General features: G+C 36.9%; 1 protein-coding gene across 1 annotated transcript in view; it reads left to right on the forward strand.

Annotated features, from left to right (window-relative positions):
• LOC125224933 (aminopeptidase N) overlaps window positions 1–18,389 on the forward strand; it is a 60,970-nt gene that overhangs the window by 24,020 nt on the left and 18,561 nt on the right. Inside the window, 3 exon segments of the mRNA XM_048128452.1 lie at window positions 9,931–10,126; window positions 10,978–11,252; window positions 13,568–13,767. Of these exon segments, the coding sequence (XP_047984409.1) occupies window positions 9,931–10,126; window positions 10,978–11,252; window positions 13,568–13,767 (671 nt within the window).

The following is an 18,389-nucleotide window of genomic DNA, read 5'->3' on the forward strand; positions in this document are numbered from 1 at the left end:
GTAAATGATATTATAAGAGTAGGAATAATAGGAATGCATCCTTAAAATTAACGTAACTAAGAAAACACCGTGTAGAATATTCATATGTCTTGAGAGAATCTGTATCTCTCTCAGTTTTTCTCACTCAGAAGGTGGATCTTCAACACGTCTCGGGTAGTCCGGCGGTTCCTCTTTCTGCAGCCAAGATGAAAGCGAAACCTTGTCCTGATTGTTGACATTTAACTGAAAGTTTAAAGAAATTTAGTAGGTAGTAAAATCACGTTTTTAAAACAAAGATGTCAAATCAGGTAAACAGCTGAACATAAAAAAATCTCTTTAATCGAACTGAAAGAGAGAGAGGCTTTATAACAACAAAAATAGGGTGTGAAATTATTGAAGAATTCGATACGACTGGACGATAATTTCAAGAACAGAGAGGATTGAGGCCCAAATTAATAAGTAGTTATGACTTATGAATGCTAATTGTTACCAGAACTGGTTTCAGACAATACGTATGTTGTCCCATAAACATAGTAAAAAATCTAGGTATTAGGAACCCTTTTACTCAAAAACTGTCCGTAGTTGAAGCTGTAGACAGATCCTTAGTCATTAACATATTATCTTCATCAATTTTCACAGCTAGGTAGTACCTATCTAGTACGTATAGAGTACCTATCTCTGCTGACATTAGAATCCCCTTAGTCAAAGTCCAATCCATCAGAAAGGTATTAATTTTGTTTATTATTTTAAGCCAAGCTCAGTTTAGTCAAGACTAATTTAAAACTGTAAATTAAACATAAACGCACTGGCTAGCTCAAACTAACGTACAAGGTAAATCAACTGATGATTATTTTATTTTACATTTTGTCAGAGTTTCGTTTCCTTTCAACCCCTTATTTGCCAAGTCTGGCATAGAAACATGAGTAGTTTCATGCGCTCTGCCTACCTCTTTATGGGATACAGGCTGATTGTATGTATATTTGTAAATATTATTTTATGTAAACTTTATTGCACAATTCATTAAAAAAGTACAAAATTCGAACTTATTTACTGACAAGTTTTATGTGATAGATCAGTAAAAAACCTGAAGCTGTAAAAACAACCTAACAAAACCATCATATTTAGAATAAAACTGATGTAATATAAAACAAAATTAAAGTTTTTGAAATATAGAACGTTAACTAAGGTTTTTTTAGCAAAGTTATTTTTTAATCTTTAGTATAGTATGATTTAGGGAGTGTACAAGTTTGTAATGGGGTGGCAACGCGCATGTGACACTCCTTGAGTTGCAGGCGTCCATAGGTTACGGTAACCGCTTTCCATCAGGCGGATCGTATGCTTGTTTGCCACCGACATAGTATAAAAAAATAAATAAAAAAAACCTAAATTATTTAGTTAAATTGATAACCAAGGTACAAATTTTGTTTATTTTTTTTTTTATATTGTGAGATGTGTATCATAACCTAGAGGAACTACACTGTTCAGTTTTATAAATAGTGGCTAAAAATTAGTGGAAATTAATATATGAAATAAAAGTTTATCATAATACAGACTTAGGTATATACCTACGCTTACTTTGTACCTTATGCTCGTTTAGCATGTCGTGTACTGGATATAATGAACTAATAAATATTATGCATTATTTGTATAAAATCCTTTAACTGATGGTATCTGAAATAAAAACTTAGGTACACAATAAATATAGACTAACATAAAAATAACCAAATAATCCACCAAAATGAATTCCCACGGGAAGTACGAGTAATTAGTCAACTATGCCTATTACATCAATATTACTCGCTAAATTCTTTGGCCAAGGAATGGACCAAGCCTAGGGTTTCCTAGTACTATCGAAGAGGACCTTCTTTATATATTATCTGAAGTAACTCTCTAACTTCACCATACCCGTCCAGTCTACTACATATTAGTAATGATCAATCCTTCTAAGTAGTACTAGTACCTATCAAATACCAGAAGCGATGTTATGCCTTATCGTATACTCCTTATGCTAAGAAATGATGATGGTTACACGTCGTCCTGTAGAAACAAACCCATTCGTTGTTTGTGAAATTTCTTAAAAATATTTATTAACATGTAAATATTTGTCTCTTAACTATTTAAAAACGCACTATAGAATAAATAGCTTTTTGGTTTTTCACCGGGCAAGTTGCCCAGAGATTCCTTGTACTTACTTACTTACTTTTACAGACATGATTTATGTTTTAGTTATGAAGATGACGGTTAATGCAGTACAAGGATATTTTCCATACCATCTTCGATTCCTATTTCTATATACCTCTATATAGAAAAAAATGGAGTAGGTATATATAATTGGTCGCTTATCTACCTAACAAATAAATAAAAAGTGGTAACGGTTCGGGAATCAGCAGATATCACATACGTCAGTATACCACAGGTCGATATTCGAGTCTCTACACTTTTTATTGCATTTTTCTAAACACTCTCTCATCCGTCACTATCCGATGACATCACGGCGCTTTTTAGTGGCAAGGACGAACCTGTTTAGTCGGACCTGATTACAGTCTTCTAATCACATGTAAAAGCTACCACATAAGTACCATTCTTTAACACATGAGCTTCTTCTACTCCATGCTTTTAACATTGTGCTTAAAACTATAAACTTAAAACTATACATACATACACACAACATACATACAATCACGCCTGTATCCCATGAAGGGGTAGGCAGAGCACATAAAACTACTCAACTTCTCTACTTAAAACTATGTGTATATTAAAAGACGTAGTACCTTGAAGTTTCTGGGCCTTATAGTATTGTTCGAAAATAAATGAATATTCTATTTCGGAACACCTGAACCTTGCAAAAAAAAATTACCGGATTATCAAATGAAAGTAAGAAAACTAATTAACGTTTGCCTCCTAGATAGTTATGATTACCAAGACCTGTTCTCTGTCAAAAGAAAAAGGTACCCGTTCTAAATGTCTGCTTGTGTATTCGTGTAGTCCCGGCAGTGCTAAGTTGCCGAGGTACCGAACCCGTCCTTTACAGAATGATTTACATTCCTCACTGTTATAAAATTAAAAACGCATCCATTCTACTGTACGTAGAAAGCAAACTGGACTGTACTTAGAATCCGTGAATCCGGACATATTAAACTTGGGTACCCGGACCTTGATAACACGGACCTAGCCACAAATCCGGATTTATATAACACTACATAAAAGCGAGCCAGGCACCTCATACACGAAACGCACATGCGACTGCGATCGATACTGAAGAAATAATAAACTTTAATGTTTAGAGACACATGAAATGATGACGACCGGTCTGGCCTAGCGCGTAGTGACCCTGCTACGCCGCGGTCCCGGGTTCGAATCCCGATAAGGGCATTTATTTGTGTAATGAACACAGATATTTGTTCCTGAGTCATGGATGTTTTCTATGTATATATTTATATAATCAAGTATATCGTCGTCGCCTAGCACCCATAGTACAAGCTTTGCTTAGTTTGGGGCCAGGTTGATCTGTGTAAGGTATCCCCCAATATTTATTATTTATTTATTTATTTACATACACACAAACGCATAAATGAGCAAATCCCTAACATGAGCTATGTGTCACTGAAGGGCTCCTAATGGGATCATCATCAGCAGTTCTTTCATCAATCTCTTAACACGAGCTATGCGTTTTTGAGGAGTTCCGTTCTGATCATCATCAGTTCCACTTCGTCAAATGTAAGTCCTTGTCCTTATTCATAATCCAAAACATTAGAGAGACTTTGGTGATAATACAAAAGTCACTACAAGTGTGCCGTTCAAATTTGAGAAGTTCCCTTGATCTTTCATGGATTGGTATCCAAAGGAGATCACCAAAACTCCAGCATGATCGAAATCTGACTTGAAACCTCAAAGTGCTTAAAAAACTTAACTCGTTAAATTCGTCGTTGAAGAGTTCCGCTCTGATCATCATAAACTGTTCCACTTCACCATATGTGACTGTTTTGAATGGAAATGCATGATGTTCTAATAAAACACAAAAATCACTATATATTATGCGCCTTTCAGACTTTAGGAGTTTTCTCGATTTCTCCAGAATCCAATTATCAGAACTGGCTTTCAATAATATGTACATACACTAAAAAAAAATCGAAACCTGTCTACTTAGTAACAAACATCAAACATTACACACGAATTGATAAATGATAACCTCCTCGAAATTTGGAAGTTGGTTAAAAACACAAGTTTTTAAAATTGATAATTAAAACTAGGTACCTTATATTATTTAAATTACCTTTTACAATTTTTTTATACCACGTCGGCGGCAGGTAAGAGGAAAAGAGGTCACCGGAAACTTTGGACACCTGCAACTCAAGGGGTGTCACATGCGCGTTGCCGACCCATTAGAAACTAAGTACACTCCTTTTTTGAAGAATCCATACTGTAGTTCACCGGAAATACCAAAACTATGCTTTATTTCGTGCTACCCTAATAAGGAATTCTGGTAGTGATCGCATACATCGATAAGACAGCCTGTTGCTGCCTTTATTTTCAATGTAATTCTGTTATTAAATTTGTAAACCTGTTATCTTTGTGGGGCAATAAAAAAGATTAACTTATTTACTTACTTAAAAAGTAAAGTAGTGTGTAAGTGCGTTTTTACATTATCCGATCCGATATCGGATGTAGGAAAGATTTCAAAATAAAAAAATCAAAGATGGTGGCATAAATATACGGGACATGGGATGGGTCCGACATCCGATATCGGAACGGATGATGTGAAAACGCACTACTAAGAGAAACTATGTAAGAGACATAGAGTCATCGAGTATTTTGCCGAACACGCAGAAAATAGACGGGCCGAACCGCACCAGAAAGGTTCCTTTTGTGCCTATGTTTGGTATGAAACCCTAAAAAAGAGAAAGCCAATTCTTAGGTTTATTTTACAGTTCTGGATTAAGCTTGAGTTTAGCTATATATAAACCATAATAATAACATTTGTCGGACACTATCCCGGTGAGTCACTCGGGCACATTGCACAGACATGACCTCATAACTAGGATAATTCACCAGCAGTTAGTACCTATTTTCCATACAATCTTGTGGACCGCGAAGTACCGTACTACAAGTAGGTACTTACTACTTACCTGCGCCAGTTCTCGAAAATGGACGAGATACTTGGTTGATTCGACGATCATCGTCGTTTCGGCGAACGATCTCATAGGCAAAAGTGAGCGACACTCGCTAGGGGCACAGTATAATAAAGAGTATTATCATACAGTATGGCCACTCCCGCTCCCCGATGAAAGTGCCGCCCTCCCCCTCTCGGTTACCTGACAGTTACCGTCTGTCAAAAACGCGAACAGTCGACCTGTCATATGTCACTCATACTAGCATAGTACGCGTTCATCTACACGAGCTTAGACTGTGTGCTAGGAACGCGCCTCTTTCATATATTTGATCACCAGTGTCCGAGGTGTGCTAGGGGTGAGATTAGGGTTTGCAATCCGGATATTCGAATATCCGAATTATTCGAATATCCGCCAATATTTTTATCCGAAAATATTCGAATAATCCAAGTGAAATTATCCGGATAAACGGATAATTTCTATAAACATTATTTTTTATTTATAAGTAATATATTTAATAGATAGACGTCACTGAAACCAATTTCGATCAATTCTTAATACGGACAATGTTATTGCTAACAAGTCAACACCTATTTATCTTCAAAATCAAACTAATATTTACAAAACAAAGAAAGCATTCGTGGACAAGAAGTAAGCAGAATGCCTCACCCCACGCACTCAGTTCTTATCAAATATTCGATTAATTGGATGATTTAAAAAAACAGAAAAACGTTCAAGTATTATTTTTTAATATGAAAACGTTACCCCAACCTACTTTCATTACTGCTAATAGCTAACGTGAAGTTATCTGTAAAACCGTACTTAATAAGGGAGATTTATACCTAGATTTCCTGGTCCCTTGTTTTTTTGAAATTGAAATTTAGCGCCTCACTCCGAATTTAGCTGTTATCAGTTCCATGGCAATTTAGTACGCCAGAATTCCCTCCACTTCACTAAGAAATATAAGGCATTTTCCTTTTAAGTCCTTAGTTACATTCATACACAAAAATCGGTCTAATTACTACTTATACTTTGAAATCTTAGTCGATCTACTGATCAGCTTGGAAACTAAAACCCATCAAATTGCTGCCGAGCAATTTGAGGCGTTTTGGATTTGAATATTTAAATAAGTTCGCCTTTGTACCTCCTCCTTCTTCATTTTTTTTAAATTTTATGTCTTGTATATTTTATGTTGGTGGTACAATACTTATTTATCGCCTCTTCCCTTCCATTGGTACTTTGGTACCAGCCACTGTGCAACTAAGGTCTAAAATGATCCACACCTAGATAGGAAGTATCTTCGACTAATTGGTCTTCTCTTTTTTTGGTTATTCTTTTTGAAGGAGTACCTATGCTCAGTTGCTTATTCCTGTTCTAAGACCCTAACCAGGACGCTATTGTTTAGAGCCTACGAAAAGAGTTTTCAACTTTTTATATTAAGTATCCGATCCGGTCCAAGATGGCATCTGGTATGGGCGTAGGCATTTATGCAAATGACTAGTGACTACAGTGGTAGTATCAGCATGGGCAATTATGCCACTGTCTTTTAAGCCGAGACATACGCAATAATTACCTGTGTACATAAGAATATAGTTAGACAAACCCAAGGAAAGAATATCTATATACTCAGCGACAGTCAGGCGGCACTCAAAGCCTTCACATCGCCCAGAGGTGACTCTTGACTGGTATTAAACGGCATCCAAGCTCTTAACAAGCTTGGAAGGCAAAACAAGATGCAACTGGTAGGGATACCGGGGCACGAAGGCTTCATTGGCAATGAAAATGCTGATGAACTTGCCAAGGCCAGGTCTGAAGACAACGTCACAAGGAACCATTAAAACGGCTATGAAGGACCATACAAAGGCTAATCACCAAAAAGAGTGGGATGCCCTGGTAGGTCTGAAGCATTCAAAGCTCTTTATGCGGAGGGTAGAATCTGGATGGAGCAAAAAGCTAGGAAAGCTAGGCAAAAGACAACTCCAAATTATAACGGGGGTGTTGACAGGCCATTACGGGATCAAAGGAATGTTGGCCAAGATGGGACACGCTGACTAAACAGATTGTCGCATGTGCGGCGAAGAGGAAGAGACCGTCAGACATCTAATGTGTGAATGTCACGCCCTCGCCAGACAAAGAATGAAGAACTTTGGAGCAGGCTACCTAGTACCAAAGGACATCAGAGAGCTACCCATGAGCCTCATTATCCGATACGTGGGGATATAAGCAAACAAACAAACAAAATCATTTATTCAGCAAATAGGCCAGGATGGTCGAGAAGCTCCTGAATAGCTGAAGGATCTTAAGATCTAAGGGGGTAATTGCACAAAAGATCCCGATGGGTCGAAGTGTATCCGGAAGGGCCCCGCAGATTTAAGATAAGATGAGTATCCGATCCGATCGAGCGAAGGACCGACTCCTATACATTCTCGAAATCATTCAAGGCGCCATCTTTCCTATATCCGATATCGGAACGGATAATATGACAACGCTGTATCGCCTATAACCATCATCATATCCAATGATGTTGTCTCACGTTCCACTCTACACAAGCCATCCTCTCTACCATCCATTTCCAAGGTAGGTAAAGGTGTTGTCAGAAAAACTTCTCGTTATACCTAACACCTAACTAATCACTACTACTAACTGTCTTATATCGACAGCTCACTATCTGATTGCAAGATTCTAGTCATAGAACTAAAGATAGAGAGCTAGGTGTGTTTTAATTTCTACAGTCTGCTGATTTACGCAAAAAATTAATAAAAATGTAGGTAAATTTTGCATTATGGCGCTCATCTATCTCAGCCGTTATCAATTCCACGCTTATACGCACCTGTAACATTAATTTTGTTCCATTTAATAAATTATCCGAAATTATCCGAATTATTCGAATATTCGAATAATAAAAATTGTATTATCCGAATTATTCGAATATTAAAAATCCGTCGGATAATGCAAACTCTAGGTGAGATGCAGAAGGCGGTACTCCTGTACACGGCGCGTAGGTCGGTCACCTTGGGCCCTGCCTGCCCCGCTGCTGGATGTATTTAAAAAATAACCATGTACCTGGAGTCTTTCTTTTCCCTTTCTTATACCATTGTTTTTGTATCTTTTGTATTTTTAGCATAAGCTACAGAAAATATTTTGACATACCAACGTCAACGAGTTTTAATCACAGACAACCGCAGAACAGAAAGATCACTGCACAGACCATACAGGTTGTTTGATAGCGAAGTACGTACTAAGTAGAAAATATCAAAGAATTATAGCAGAGAACGACATAATTACTTATGTTTTAATAGCCAAGCCGAAACGGCAGATTTAACATTTTAAAATTATACTGAAACACATCCAACTTATCAGTACGTATAAAACCATGAGTCGTTTATGTAAATGGCCTTGGAGATGATGAAATGAGAAAATGAGCCAAATAAATATCTGTAAGTACTCCTCACACTAATAAATACCCTTGGCGGGATTCGAACAAGGGACATCAGCTTTAGCAGGCCGGCAGGGCCAGTCCAATCCAATATGTACAAGGATTTCACTCCAGAGTTGTGGGTTCAAATCCCGTTGCGTGGCCAACCAACTTAAACATTGTAATTTTTTTTATTGCAATATCTATTCTTATTTCTCAATGAATGTATTTTTTTATTTTTGTTTTATTTTATTTCACTTATAATTGTGTAAATTATGTACAACACACAAAACAACATTGTATACATTTAGGTTAGGCTCCCTCAGAGAAGGTTTTCTTCCTTTGAAGATGAATTAATATTAATTTCTTTATTTTATAATTTATTTGGTATAATAAGAAAGAAAAAAAAAAACAAAAAGTAGAAATTTCGAAATAAAATGGAAAAAAATTACCTAGAAGTTAGCATATTTAGCTGATGGCTGGTACCACAGGGCCACGGACACATTATCGTTCCTGTCGAAATTTCATAGCATCTTGTAACTCAAATAGTATAGAGTTTGACGTAGCTTTGGCAATACGCACACATGCGTATATATAATAAATATACAAAATGAACGTAGTTTATGGAAAAGGATCTAACCCACAAACATTGCCAATAGAATTTAAACTTTCTGACAATAACAATAGTCATTCATTTCAATGGCAATTTTATGGAGATAAATCCTTTTCGCTAAACTACGTCCAAATTTTCGTAATTATAAATTGTCAAAAACGCTGCGCGATTTGACATAGATCTTGCCTCCTCGAGGCCCGCCGGCCGTCTGACATTTTTGACAATAAGGACACATGTATACGATTGACGTATGAAAGAAAGAGAAACGAAACCGCATAAAATGGCCGTTTTCTGTTGAATTCATGATATCGTAAATGATGATAAATCTTTGTATATACGATAATAAAAAATATTTCCTTCTACGAGAGACTAGATAATTTGGAAACCTTCACTTTAAAGTAGGTTAGACTGATTAAAGTTGCATATTTTTTTCACAATGTTAGTTAAACGAAAAATTAAGGCCTTACTTTGGATTAAATTTCTATCGAGAAAATTGTAAGCATTCGTGTTTCGAGCTGTACAAAAATTTCAATCATATAGTCAAGATATACATATCCAAAAATCAGATCTCTAGGTTTCCGGGGCTAAGCACACCAGTGAATCTAAAATCCTAATATTTATCGATGCATGGCCTTAACGGCAAAGCCCTCGGTCGCAGGTTCGAGTCCTGCTGGAGGTGTGAATTTATAATTTTTTCCATTCATTTAAAAACTTAAAAAAACAATGTACAAAAATTGTTTCTACTTTATCTCGCTCTCACGTAACCAAAGACTGAACTCCATACCCAAGACCAAAATTTTTATTTCTAAATGCAGAAAGTGTACCTCCGCGAGCGCCCCCACGACGTCCCAGACGCAGATAGCATGGTGTGGCGCGCTCCAGTCGTGGTCCTCCGTGGAGACCAGCTGGACTTCACCAAGTTCCCTACCTCCTGGATGCACGACAAGGAGCTGACTGTCCCTAACATGCCTGGCAAGGAACACTTCATCATTGTCAACCCGGAGGAAATTGGTGAGTGTGGTGTGGTCATGGAGACCAACGGGACCACCAAGTTTCCCACCTCCTGGAAGCAGGACAAGGAGCTGACTGTCCCCAACATGCCTGGCAAGCAGCACTTCATCATTTTCAATCCGGAGGAGGTTGGTGAGTTCATGTATAGACAGTATGGTGTGGTGTGGGTGTGGAGACCAGCTGGACTGCACCAAGTTCCCTACATCCTAGATGCATGACAAGGAGCTGACTGTCCCCAACATGCCTGGCAAGGAGCACTTCATCATTGTCAATCCGGAGGAGATTGGTGAGTTCATGTATAGACAATTTAGTGTGATGTGGTCATGGAGACCAGCGGGACTTCACCAAGTTCCCTACTTCCTAGATGCATGACAAGGAGCTGACTGTCCCCAACATGCCTGGCAAGGAGCACTTCATCATTGTCAATCCGGAGGAGATTGGTGAGTTCATGTATAGACAATTTAGTGTGATGGGGTCATGGAGACCAGCGGGACTTCACCAAGTTCCCTGCTTCCTAGATGCATGACAAGGAGTTGACAGTCCCCAACATGCCTGGTAAGGAGCACGTCATCATTGTCAACCCAGAGGAAATTGGTGAGAAAATAATATTGCGTAGGTAATTAGAATTGAGTATTAAAGACTGATGTCATATTTGTCAGGGATACAGTGATCACACACACACAGACCACACATTCATCATCTTTTCAAGTGGACAGATTGAACGATTACAACGCACATTGGGTGCATTTAGTCTTTGCGTCTTAACATCCGATGATATAAAGAAGCAGAGCAAATTTATCGCGGTTCTTATTTCGTGATATTTTCTGTCTGACATTACTTTATCTTTCCAGCTCCCTTCCCGGTGAACTACGACACTCAAAACTGGAATCTCCTCTCCAAATTCCTTCAAAGCAAGGACCGGACGAAGATCCCAGAGCTCACCAGAGCCAAGCTGCTCCACGACGCTTGGAACCTTGCGTATGCCGGCGAGTTGTCCTTCACCACTGCCCTGAACATGACCTGGTTCCTGAAGGATGAGAGGCACCCGTTAGTTTGGGACCCTGTGTTCACTATGATCGACCACATTGGTGGACATATTTGCCAGTGCATGCATAATAAGTTCCAGGTTAGTATCATTCAAATTCGTTCTCTTCTATTCTTGGTTTATGTGTGTTATCCTTATCTCTCGTGGCATCACCGAATGGGCACTACGGTGCTTGCTTTTAGCTAGCATTATGCTGAGTTGGGTTCATTTCGTGATGCGCAATTTAATGCTCTGTTCTCCATGTTTTCTTGTTGCGTGCGTGTTTGTGAATGTCACAAATAAATGTCATTTATCTTAAATTTTTGAACAACTTGAATTGAAAAGAAATATTGTCTTTAGTATAATTACTTTGTAAGGAAAGAAGAAGTAAGATCCTTTGAAATAGCACGACAAAGAAAGTTTTTATTTCATAAACATATTCGTAGAATGCAATGTATATTCATCCATAAACAGCCTTGGCAGACCTATTTTACTTTCAAATCTAAATCTCCCAAAAGTTGGAAAGAAGTGCGCCCTGAACTTAGGCTGGAAAATGCCAGTCATCCAAATAAATTGTTTTTTTCCCTTTTTAACCGACTTCAAAAAAGGAGGAGGTTCTCAATTCGACTGAATGTTTTTTTTTTTTATTATTTTTTTGTATGTATGTTACTCGATATCTCCGAGAATCGTGGACCGATTTTCAAAATTTTTTTTTTGATCGAACCGGTATAACCCCGAGATGGTCCCATTGGCACCAAGTCAGGGTCTGATGATGGGATCCTGGAGAAATCGAGGGAACTCTTCAAATGTTATAGGCACATGTAATGTTTTTAGTATATTTTTCAAAGGTACACCAGTATTTACGTCTGATGGTAATAATTTTATGTGGCTGAGCTGATGATGGAAGGTCAACTCCTCAATGGTTAGGAGTTTAAGGATAATTATTTCACTACTGTACATGTATTCGGACTGATACATATAATATCACTAGGAACCACTAAAAATCAACTGAGCTGATGATGGAAGGTCAACTCCTCAATGGTTAGGAGTTAAAGGATAATTCTTTCACTACTGTACATGTATTCGGACTGATACATATAATATCACTAGGAACCACTAAAAATCAACAAATAAATAAACTTTTTAACAAAAAATAAAACCGCCTTCAAAAATAAGCGCGTTACAAAACACGGAGAAACTAAAAAGCCAAAAATAATAAACCTTTCAATTCAGATTTCTTATCGTATTGCAATAAGCTAAACATCCAAATTATAAACAATTCAATTATTTTTGGAGTCGGTACCAGCCTGTGTATGGTTGGGTGGGTCAAACAGGCAATAGCAAGGCGACGAACAGGTCTGGTACCGACTACAAAAATAATTGATTTGTTTATAATTTGGATGTTTAGCTTATTGCAATACGATAAGAAATCTGAATTGAAAGGTTTATTATTTTTGGCTTTTTAGTTTCTCCGTGTTTTGTAACGCGCTTATTTTTGAAGGCGGTTTTATTTTTTGTTAAAAAGTTTTATGTGCGTGAATATTATGTAAACTTCCTTGTCACGTCAAGGCGGTAATTTTAGATTCAGTTTGGCTTTGTTTTCGTTTGCGTAGGGCGTGGATAATATTTAGGTAGTCGACGATATAAAGAGTATTCGAGTAATCAGGTTATGATTTGATTTTACAAGTAATTCTTGATAACTAATATTTACTCACAGCTTTATGTAAATACATTAGTACCTTTAAGAATAAATTAGATAAAACAGATATTTTATCAAAATATGTAAAGAAAGCATATATTAATGTTTAGTAAGAATTAAAACCACCGCCGCGCAGAGTCGGATTGAATACGATGAGCGCTGTAGCTATAGGTATGTGAATTAGAAATGCCTAGACACTAGTTTATCTGTATTGTAACTAAAAGCTTAAGTTTATATTATTAGGTATCCTGGATCTGATAGGATAGGTACAGACAGGATAGATAAAAAAAAACCAAAAAAAAATAGTTGATTTTCTGATACAAAGAGCATTCATCATTGGATTCATTGGTATTAAACATGTAAGATCGGGTAACTCACGTAAAATTGTCAAAGGTCGCTCGACATGTTTCGCTCCGTAACGAGGAGCATTTTCATTGCGCACGCGCCATACCGATAGTATGCCAGTGCAGACTGCAGGCCGCAGCTCGCTGCGACCGTCGGCTCGGCGCGGGGGTCGGCGGCGGCAGGGGCGGTGCGAAACTACCCTCACTTTCGGCATAATTGTCATTTGTTGGGTTGCACACTACACTCACTACGTCATTCGCTAAGGGCTCATCCACACGGACTACCGGCGTAATACCGTCTTCCAGCTAGGGGGCACTGACCACTCACGGTAGTTTTTCATTGATATTCTTTTGATCCACAAACTTGTCACCAGGCGTACGTTCGCACCCTCCTCACGCCCCTCTACGAAGAGCTGGTGAAGCAAGAAAAAGAAGATGAGGAACCCTGGAAGAAGAACCTTCGAGCACACACCAAGACCTTCCTGTGCAAGGCTGGGTACCAGCCCTGTGTTACTGAGGCCCAGGAGCAGTACAGCAAGTGGATGAAAGCGCAGAACCCTGATGAAGGGAACCCGTGAGTATTTTTAACTTGTAATCTTGACAGTTTCTTACTATGTAGCATGCCAGCGTGTAACGTTTAGAAATTAGAAGTGATATAATTTCATAATGTTTTCGAGTTAATGGTTTGTGTATTCAGGGTCCAGTTTTACGACTAAAGTGTTATACCAATAAAGGTCTATTTCCCCATTACCCTGAAGACCTAGAATATGTTAATTTAGAAAGTGTTTCCTAATGATCCTAGGTCATTTCAGAGTAGAAATTACAATAAAATAACATTGTCTTACACAATACATACATAACAAGAAATTATAATATACGCATATTTAAAAAAAATTGTAATATAAAAATGACATTTTGAAATTCGTCGGATGCTAACAGTATTTGAAGAGAACCTATCTTTGGTACATGCGAAATGTGGAAGAGAGGTGTCTTTGGGCAACATCGTGATACATTTAATGCAAATTACGCACCGTTGCGATTTCACCCGAAAATTACAACCCAACGAGTCGTAAAACGCGAAACCCAAATCCCTTCCCAAGGAGCGTTTGAAACGCAAGCACTCAATTTTTGTCACATATCATTTGACACGCCTTAATAACGGCCTTTGTGGCATTATGGCGGCTAAGCGATTCCGATTTCGAGAAAAATGGTGCAAATCAGTGAGGCCTATGGTGTTAGTGTCTGGCCATGTTTGCCGAAACCGAAACCAAATAGAATTTGGTTTTGTCTCTTGTTTCGGCTAAAACCGAAACTGAAAATTGATTATACTTGTAAACATTGTTTGAATAAATTGTGAATGAATCGGTATTTATTAGGCGTGTGAAAAATTAAATGGTCCATGGTAGTAAAAAAAAAGTTTGACTTACTTAAATCTCATTGTTTCAGTGACGTTTTAGTAAATTTAACTGTATTTTCTCTTCAAGGGAAGCCAGTTCTGTGAAGATCGCAATTAGGCAGACATTCATATTACTCTATATACTCTTTGAGTACACAATTAAAACTTCTAAAAAGAAAGAACAAGGTGGGAAGTTTCGGTGTAACCGAAAACTTCGGCAGGTTTTGCGTCGAAACCGACGCTTTTGCCGAAAGTGAAAACTTCGGTCAGATACTACTTTCTGCTATTTTTGCGAACTCTGTGATCGGTTGCCGGCACTAATCTTACAAAGGGGTGACTGTTTCAATGCGCCTTGCTTAGGGTTGTAAATAGAAAAAAAAACCAAATGTTTTTTTTCAGAATTGTGAAAAAAAACATGAAAAAAAACCGAGCACCATGGTTTTTTTTCTAAATATGGTTTTTTTTCTGATGACCAAATAATACGACAATAACGGTTTTTCGTGAGTTGTAACGTATTTCAATAACAATAACTTACATTTTAATTCAATTAACTTTCAGTATACAAACGTTTATTGGGGAATTCCCGATGCTGCGTGTATCGTGGAGAGGCGGTGGTGTTGCCAACAGTAAATAGTGATAACTACCAACTACAGATTTCGTAAATGTTGCTTTTATGAGACCAGAAATTAAAGTTATTTGATTAAATTCGTTTAATAGTTAACATTAAGTCTAAAAAACCGGCCAAGAGCGTGTCGGGCCACGCTCAGTGTAGGGTTCCGTAGTTTTCCGTATTTTTCTCAAAAACTACTGAACCTATCAAGTTCAAAATAATTTTCCTAGAAAGTTTATATAAAGATCTACTATTGTGATTTTTTTCATATTTTTTGAACATAGGGTTCAAAAGTTAGAGGGGGGGGGACGCACTTTTTGTTCCTTTAGGAGCGACTATTTCCAAAAATATTAATATTATCAAAAAACGATCTTAGTAAACCCTTATTCATTTTTAAATACCTATCCAACAATATATCACACGTTGGGGTTGGAATGAAAAAAATATCAGCCCCCACTTTACATGTAGGGGGGTACCCTAATAAAACATTTTTTTCCATTTTTTATTTTTGCACTTTGTCGGCGTGATTGATATACATAATGGTACCAAATTTCAGCTTTCTAGTGCTAACGGTTACTGAGATTATCGGCGGACGGACGGACGGACGGACGGACAGACAGACATGGCGAAACTATAAGGGTTCCTAGTTGACTACGGAACCCTAAAAACCGTATAAAAGTATTAACTACTTTGCATATTTTGAGATTTCTTACTTTAGAAAAAAAACATACTCCAGAAAAAAAACTGTTTTTTTTCACGGTTTTTTTTCATGTTTTTTTTCAAGCCAGAAAAAAAAACCGTTTTTTTGCAACCCTAGCCTTGCTCATATAATTCGAATACCAAACTGTAACTTTCCCAATATCGTACATATTAAATTCTCTTGCCAAAAGCTAACCTTATCACACGATAAATACAGTTCATCCTCTGAACAAATTGAGTAAAGTGAGTGATTGCGAAGTATAATGTGTAGAAAATATAATGATCGGTTTTGTTTGCGCAGATTTGTCGGGAACTCAATGTAGCATGAAAGCATCTTTTTTCCTAGGACCGTTATCGACTAGTAGTGAAGATAGCGTCTTTCACAAATGAATATAGATATGATATGCTATCAATGTTGCAAAAGATTGGCATTTTACTAATTGTAATATAACATTGTAGGCGGAAATAAAATTAATAGGATAACAAAAGCGCACTGACTGGAAAAAGTTGTATTTATTTTATTTTGACGTACCTACACCTGTTCTGCCAAAGAAACGAACCTATGGTGTGCGTGTGAATTCTACCTATAATACTCATTAAATTTTTTTATTGTATGATGTAGATTGTAGGTATGTAATGTGCTACTTGAAAAACACAGATATCAAAATAGTTTCTCTCATGAGAATCAGGAAGATGACGACTCCAAAACGAATGACGACTCCATCATATTTATATATCATAGCTACAGAATAATGCATTTTGACAAACCTGCGTACGTAGCCGAATGGCACAAACGCACACGAAACGCTCGTAGATATCTATCTCTATCGCTCTTGCATATTGGTGCGACAGAGTCAGTAGACTAACTTTCGAGGCGTTTTCGTTTCGCGTCGGAGAAATGCCATACTGTTAAGTTGAAACATATTTTAGCATTTTAATAAAAGTAGGTATACATACCTACATAGTTTCAAACGAAGCTGTGCATAATTTCCATGTTTGACGTCAACTTTCCATCCGTGCTGTTTGTAACTGCCGGAGTGCATTTTAAGCTCCCTTTGACGGATTAAGGGCAGCTTGGCCCGCATTTTATACTACTCCAGATTTTATCTGTTAATAAAAGTGAGCTGAATGTAAGAATAAAATTAAAAATGTACTCCACATTGATGATTTTGCTGTGACAATGATACATGATTTAGAAGTTGTACAGTCAAGTTCATAAATATGTGTCAAAATCAAAATAAAAATCAAAATCAAAATAACTTATTCAGCAAATAGGCCACAGGGGCACTTTTACACGTCACATGTACATATTTAGAAAATATCTAAAATTGAATTGAAATTACAATTGATACTATTATATACTAATTCTAAGTTCTAACTAAAGTTAACTCTATACAATTAATTAGAGATGTAGAAGGTCTCTAAATGTCGAATTACAACTATTAAGAACTACACTAAATATAAAACGTACAAATACAAAAAAAAAAGTCTAAAATTACTTTAGAGGTGCAAATGACTCTAAATGTCACAACTAAAGATAAAATGTATACTTAATCTAATTCTCCTTAGACATGTATATGGTCTCCAAGAGTCAAAATCATAATTATAATTATTAGTCATACTTGTTATGGAGAATTTTTGGCCAAAAGCTGCACTTTTGGATGGAAGCAAGCCGCTTTGCATGGTGATAGTAGACATCATAGTAAACGATTTTTTCCGAGGATATCGAAATTTCATCCCTTAGGAAGCCGAGCGTAGCGAGGTGTTTTATGAAAATTAAAAAAATTCTATCTTTTTATTGTATCGTTCGATTTTGACAAAACGTATCTCAAATGAAAGATATTGATCCTCGTAAAAAATTGTTTATTATGATGTCTATTACCTATGCATACTTTTAACTGTAAGAAAAATATAATGTTTCTGACTTTCTGCCTAAGGAATTTATAAGCGACCATATAAACAAACTAAGCCAACTTTGACAACTTGCATCTTAAAAACTACTGATTCGATTTCGATTCGGTTTCTAGTTTATAATCATGCATTTATTTGTCTTTAATTTAAGAAAATCATATATCGAAATTATACACCGTGTCTACCGTTTTTTGCGGTTATTCAGAGTGATACGAAAATTAGGGTTTTTTTTTTTAAATCTTACATTTTTTTTCAATTTTTTTCAATATTTTTTTTTAAGTTACATAAAGCAATACCTTTCAAATGAAATATGTTTTGTCAAAATCGGACGACGTACAAAAACATGAGATTTTTTTTTCGGTTTTCGTAACCGACCTCGCTACGCTCGTCGTTCTAAGGGCTGAAATTATAATATCCTCGGAATTTTTAATTTTATTTTGATGTGTACTGTTACTATGTATTTTTCTGTGTCAGAAAAATATATTATTTCTGACTTTCTGGCAAAGAAATTTCAAAGTGGCCATATAAAGCGATCTTTCCCAACTTTGGCAACTTGTATCTTAAAAAATGCTAATCTGAT

The sequence above is a fragment of the Leguminivora glycinivorella genome, chromosome 3 (assembly GCF_023078275.1).
Source record: "Leguminivora glycinivorella isolate SPB_JAAS2020 chromosome 3, LegGlyc_1.1, whole genome shotgun sequence".
In the NCBI taxonomy this organism is placed as follows: Eukaryota; Metazoa; Arthropoda; class Insecta; order Lepidoptera; family Tortricidae; genus Leguminivora; species Leguminivora glycinivorella.